At 48.3% G+C, this 6,468-nt stretch overlaps 1 protein-coding gene across 1 annotated transcript; it reads left to right on the top strand.

Annotated features, from left to right (window-relative positions):
* Positions 1-225: 225 nt before the first annotated feature.
* Positions 226-4,127, top strand: TSPYL5 (TSPY like 5). The gene has a single exon (XM_080646646.1). It carries the CDS (start codon positions 269-271, stop codon positions 1,493-1,495), a length of 1,227 nt encoding a protein of 408 aa, XP_080502772.1. The 5' UTR covers positions 226-268; the 3' UTR covers positions 1,496-4,127.
* The last annotated feature ends 2,341 nt before the right edge of the window (positions 4,128-6,468 follow it).

Genomic DNA, 6,468 nt, shown 5'->3' with positions numbered 1-6,468 from the left:
CGGAGAAATTAAAGGGAAACACCCGCCTTGCTGAAGCGAAGTGAGCTTAGCTTAGGGGGCGATGGGGGTAGAGGCGCCTGAGGGGGTGGGCTCCTGCGCAGCTGCGGCGGTGGAGCCAATCACTGGGCGCAGCGGTCCTCGCGCGACCTACAGTCCCACAGTCGTGACGTCTGCGGTTGCCATGGTGAAGCCCTCCGCTTGGGACCGCGAGCTGGCGCCAGAGGCACCAAGGTTGGAGCGTGGCTTTGAAGTCGCGTCAGCCACCATCATGAGCGGCCGAAGTCGGGGCCGAAAGTCCTCCCGCGCCAAAGGCCGGGGCAAAGGCCGCGCCAAAGGCCGCGCGCGCGTCGCTCCCGACCACGCCCCGCGCGACCCGGACCCTCCGGACCCTCCGCAGGGCGAGCGGCTCGGGGAGGAAACCCTGGCGGCACAGGTGCAGGCTGGCGCGGGGTGGGGCGGCCTGGAAAGCGCTGCGCTCCCGGGGCCGGGGGAGGACGCCTCCCAGCTCCCGCTGGACTGTGGCCTCGCGCTGCGAGCGGCGGGGGAGCGCGGGCAGGCTGCGTCCAGGCTCGGCCTGGGGAAGGCCACCTCCCTCTCAGAGCGCCTGGTGGCGGACACCGTCTTCTTAGGAACCGTGGGAACTGTGGGAAGGCTGAAAAACGGCCCCCGCGTTCGAAATGTGCGTGGGCACGCTGGGAAGAAGGCCCCAGTGGGGAAGGGACTTCAGGCCATAGCTGGTGGGAAGCCCAAGAGAGACCCCGCTGGGGAGTGTGCGTCTGTCCCAGTGGAAGACGAACAGAAGGTGGAGAAGGATGATGCAGGGGCAGAGACCCCGGCGACGGATGGCAGCATGGATACGCTGGAGACCGTCCAGCTGAAGCTGGAGACCATGAACGCCCAGGCCGACAGGGCCTACCTTCGCCTCTCTCGCAAGTTTGGGCAGTTGCGGCTGCACCACTTAGAGCGCAGGAACCTCCTCATTCAGAGTGTCCCCGGCTTCTGGGGGCAAGCTTTGCAGAACCACCCCCAGCTCTCCTCCTTTCTGAACAGCAAAGATAAAGAAGTGCTCAGCTACTTGAACAGCTTGGAGGTGGAAGAGCTTGGCCTCGCCAGACTGGGCTACAAAATCAAGTTCTACTTCGAGCGCAACCCCTATTTCCAAAATAAGGTGCTCATCAAGGAATATGGGTGTGGCCCTTCAGGTCAGGTGGTGTCTCGTTCTACTCCAATCCAGTGGCTCCCAGGACAAGATCTCCAGTCCCTGAGCCAGGGGAGCCCGGACAACAGCCCTAGCTTCTTCGGGTGGTTTTCAAACCACAGCTCTATTGAGTCTGACAAGATCGTTGAGATTATTAATGAGGAACTGTGGCCCAATCCCCTGCAGTACTACCTTATGAGTGAAGGGGCCCGTGCAGAGAAAGGAAAGGAGGGCAGGCAAGGCGCAGCGAAGCAGCCCGTGGAGACCCCTGAGCCTGGGGCCAACAAGGCCAAGTAATCTGCACAAGTCTCCCTACTACCTCCTGCTGGACCACAGGTGTTTGGCGGTCGGCCTTCTCTTCATGTCGGCCTCTTGTGCACTCTTTCCCCGGTGAACTTCAGTTACAAGAACATGGCATTTATGATCATGTTCTTTTGCCTCCCCGTGGCCTTGCTTTTTTTACGGTAGTGTCACAGGTTATATGATCTCACGCCTGTCGTTTATCTGTTAAGCACACATGCTTAAGATGTGTACTGCCTTTATCTATGTGCCTGCGCCCTGTTCTTGGCTCTGGCCTTTCCTGCCTGTCTTTAACATGGACATTCATGAGGCCTTCTCCAAGAGGACCGGTGTATCCTTAAGCTCTGCTCCTTCAGAGCCTTTGACTTGAGCGGGCTTTGTATTCATGGTGGCCATGCATACCGTATATGGCAGGATTGCTACTATGAAGTGAAGCTAGTGCATATGGTACTGGCCATCAGCCAGAACTGATTGTTCAATGGCCCGGGAGTCACTAGCCAAGGCACTGGACAAGGGTCCATGCTGTCCTGCCAGATATGCAGCATACGGGCCCTTGACTGCTGGGCATGGATGAGGTTAAGGGTGAGAAGCAGTATGGCGTGTGTTCTATTCCAGCATGTGTCTCCTCCTGCCTCTGGGCCCTTCCACTGGTGAGCCTTCATCAAGCTCTGCACGGTGCCTCATTAATTGCAGGCCATTGAATTTTGTCTAGGTTGTTATCAGCCCCAATTGGCTTCCTGTTCAACAAGGACCTCAAGAACACCCTGTGGGCGCAGCCCCCCCTGCCAGTGCATGAGACACACACTTACCTTCCAAGGCTGGGGCCTTCCAAGAACCCTGTTGGCTGTCAGACTGATGGGTGGGCTGGTATGTGTGGAAATGTGGTCGCTGTCATTATGCTATGGCTCCAAATGAGGATGGGGACTAGACTCATGGAATCTAGGCACCTTTTTCAACTCCCCTTATCAATTTATCACACATGACCAGAATGCTATAGTGGGATTGCTGAGCAAAAGGTATTTCTGACATGTGAGCCTGTGTCTACTTCATTTCACACCTCCATATTTTCTTACTTGCTTTTCCTTCTTTGCTACTGCCTTTGAATACCCATAGAAATAGGCTTCAGTCTCCAGTTCAGGGGAATCTCAAGACTCTCTTTTGGGGTTATGGAGACCGGGGTGGGCAGAATCTGTTCTGGATCTCCCAAGGCTGATTTCCGCCGGGTGTAAAAGCTGAGCGCCCGGGGCACTCCCTGCCCAGGCTTCTCTGTGTTCTCTAACCCCCTCTCATCCTTAAGGGTGGGGAAATAGGACTGTGTCTATACCTGCCCTCCCCCTAACTTCCCTTTCCTTATGGAAGACCTCAGTCTGAGTTCTCTGAGGGCTGTGGAGGCCTTGACTTAGAGTTGTAGAGAGGGTAAGCTAGGCAGGGGAGTTGGGGCAAAAAATATAGTAAAGGAATGAGTCTTGTATGGAATGGGCCTGGAAAAGTAGATGGAAATGGCTTAAGAAAGCTCAGGGAGACTATGCCTACCTCTCAGCGATGGAGGGGACATGGAGGGACCTTCCCAAGCGTGGGAATGGTAGAATTAAAGGGATTGCTGGCAAATACATGGTAACAGGATGCATCCACTGAAGGTGAGGATATGCCCAAAGTTTTGTCCAGCCATTATTTCATCATTAGTACATTTTACAAAGAAGAGGAAAACAAAAACGGAAAGATGTTACTTTGGATGCTTTCTTTTTTGTTCTAGGTGTCGCCTTATGTATGTGGAAGATTAATGCTATATGCTGCTTATTTTGTCTCAAAGTAAAATCTCACCGTGGTCCTCATTTTTGCCTAATGGGAAAATAGAGCCGTATTGGTCTGCTTTGTATTTCTTTTAAACTTTTTGCTCTTTATTATGGACGTTTTCAGACATGCACACAAGTTAAGAAGATGGTCCATGGACCCTATGTACCTATCACCTAGCTACATTAATTATTAATTTGTGATCAATCTGGTTTCATCTGTGTCTCCCTCTTCCTGCCTGTATTGTTTACCGGAAATCCAAGACACTGTGCAATTCAACTGTGACTACTTTGGGAGGTTGGGACTCTCTTTTGGTGGTGATAGTGGTGGGGTACACTATTATTATTGCACCAGGCCTGCTTTTTGCTCTTCATGTTAACTAATGAAGTTTCAGAGATAGGCCTTTGAATGGCAGGTCTTCAGAGTTAACAAGAAATCGCAAAAAGAGGTGAAGGGGATGCTCCCTTTCCCCTTCATCCACAAAAGGAGAGAAGGACTGTTCTGTTCAAACTCTTTCAGAAACTAATAGGATGTGGTGCTTACTTGACACCCGTCACCAGAATATTAGTCTTTCTTTCCTGTGTAAGACGGAGACTGGTGTAATTGTTAGAATTGTTATTATCTTGCCCTGGTCTCATAACTCCAGTCTTGGAAGTATAATTTGGAAACTGTTGCTGTGTTCTGTGAAAATAACCTCCCAAAAGCAATCAGTAACTGGCTGTCTTACTTGCTAATTTGACACCCTGGTAATAATGCAATTATTTCTTTGTTCCTAGACAGTATAAATAGTTATAAACTTGCATGCATGATGGAAAAATAAAAACCTATATCTCTGTTACATTTTTCATTTTCAAAAAAGACTTGAGGCTGGGTAGTTGAGGGGAGGTATACATTGGCCTAGATCAGTGGTCGGCAAACTGCGGCTCGCGAGCCGCCGCAGTTTGCCGCAGTTTGCCGCAGTTTGCCGCAGTTTGCCGCTCTGTTGACTAATGAGTTTGCCGACCACTGACCTAGACTCTCAATTCCAATAATTACAGGCTGTTGTTGTTCCTTGTGATTAAGCCCCTATCCCAGTGGTCGGCAAACTCATTAGTCAACAGAGCGGCAAACTGCGGATGTGGCTCGTGAGCTGCAGTTTGCCGACCACTGGCCTAGATGAATGATTCCCAAGCCTCGGTACTTATGTGACCTATATAACAATACATAAAATTTTAATTCCCATGCTCTTACCAGAGATTGAGATTCTGTGATTCTGGCAAGAAGCCAGGTAGTCTTGTTTTCCACAAGCTTTCTGAGCGATTCTAGTGGAAATCTAGTGCTTCTCAAATTTTTTAGTTCATCTGAATGGTGTGGGGAATTCTATTAAAATACTGAATTTTGATTCAGTAGTCTAGATTGGAACCTGAGATTCTGCATTTCTAACAAACTTCCAGGTGATGCCAGTGCTGATAGTTTGTGAATTATGTGGGAAAGAAGGTGACCTTCAAGGCCCTTTCAGACTAGAATAACAGTGCTCAACATTGGTCGCACATTAGAATTACCTGGGAAGCTTAAAGAACTATACTGCCAGAGTTCCACCAAATACCAACTAAATCAGTATTGGGGGCTGGGGAGGGTATAAGAATTTTTAAAACATGTCTAGCTAGAGTTGAGAAGGATACAAGGATCATTTTCCTTTAATCAGGAGCAGCAGCATCAGATAACCAAATGCCACATAAAGCTGTCTTGCAGAAAATGGTTGGAAAAATTAGAAGTGGGTTGTTAAATGAGAAGAGAATAAAATTGGGTTGTATGATGAAGAACTTGAGTCAACAAATGTGCAGTGTTCAGGCCATAGTAGGGGCTCATATGTTGAATGAATAAATGCATTTAAACATTTTGTATTCTGATGCCTCAGGGCTAGGCTGGTAATTTGTGAAGTGGGCCAAATTTGTTTTAGTTTGTACCACAGGATGGGTGGCTTAACAATAGAAACGTGTTTCCTTAGTTTTGGAGGCTGGAAGTCTGAGATCCAAATCCGTTATGTTACTGTGTGTTACAAAAGAGTGATTTTCTAGTCTTGGCATTTCTTTTACGCATTTTAGCTGGTATTCTCCTATAAGGAAGACCTCACCCTCATCATCTGGCCATGAACTATACTTCCTTCTGAAGAGGTAGTATAAATGCTTAGCTTGTCTCTTTAATTACCAATTGTCAGCATCAGAAGTTGGTGGAATAATCATTACTAATGGTCTCAAATAAGGACATGTTTTTCTTCTTGTCTGTTTGCTATCACTCTGGGCTTATGAGCTTTTTTATTTAATGTTTTACAATCAATTACAGTCATCTTTCTTTGACCTGTATTTTGCTGCTAAGTAACTTTTACCAGACTCCTCTAGTCCTTGTCCCTAATTTTTTCCCCATTGCCCGCCCTGTGCTGCACTCCAGTCAGTGGGAGCCATTGCTGAGTCTCCGGCCAACCTCTGAGCTCCTCAGACCCCACACATTTGCATGAGCTGTTCACCCATTGAGAAAACCCTGGCAGCCCCCCTCAGGTGCTCAGATACAGCTAGGATATCATTGTTCTGTGCCATACTTACTAAGCTGTCAAGGCTCACTGAGTCCCTCCCTTCTTTATTTCCATAATATTTTGTCTACATGTCAATTCATAGTACCTAACGTAGTGACTTGTTCTTGTCTGTTTACCTGTGTGCTCCCACCAGAGACTGTGAGATCCTTGAGGCTGCAGAATAATAAGCAATATGTCAATCATTTTTGTATTTCCATAGCTCAGGGGCTTACACATAATAGGTGCTCATTAAGCACTGAACAAGTGAGCAAATGAATGATCTCTAAAGATTCACGAAGGCATTGGTGACAAACTACAGAGAGGTCAGAAGTGTCCAGGAGTAGAGATTGGAAATAATTTCACGTGCAGTAGAAAACACTTAGTGGCACCAAATTACTCCGGCAACATATTGGGAGTCAAGTAGGAAAACGGAAGTGAGCAAGAAAGCACATGAAGAACGCTGAAAATGTACCATGTGTGCTGTGCTTCAGCAATATTCCACAGCACACGAGTCTATCGTCAAACACAAGAAACAGGAAGCTGCTGGGATTCTGGCAATTACTTCATCTGGCATCTTTTGCTCTCTTTATATATGGACTGTATACATAGTCTGAGATCTCCTAAGAGGCTA

This window comes from Plecotus auritus (assembly GCF_963455305.1).
Source record: "Plecotus auritus genome assembly, chromosome: 11".
NCBI classification, from domain to species: Eukaryota; Metazoa; Chordata; class Mammalia; order Chiroptera; family Vespertilionidae; genus Plecotus; species Plecotus auritus.
This window is presented reverse-complemented; position numbering and strand designations above follow the sequence as displayed.

Bases quoted from the DNA above. Each gene is read 5' to 3' on its own strand.
- TSPYL5 (XM_080646646.1), top strand. From the start codon at position 269: ATGAGCGGCCGAAGTCGGGGCCGAAAGTCCTCCCGCGCCAAAGGCCGG.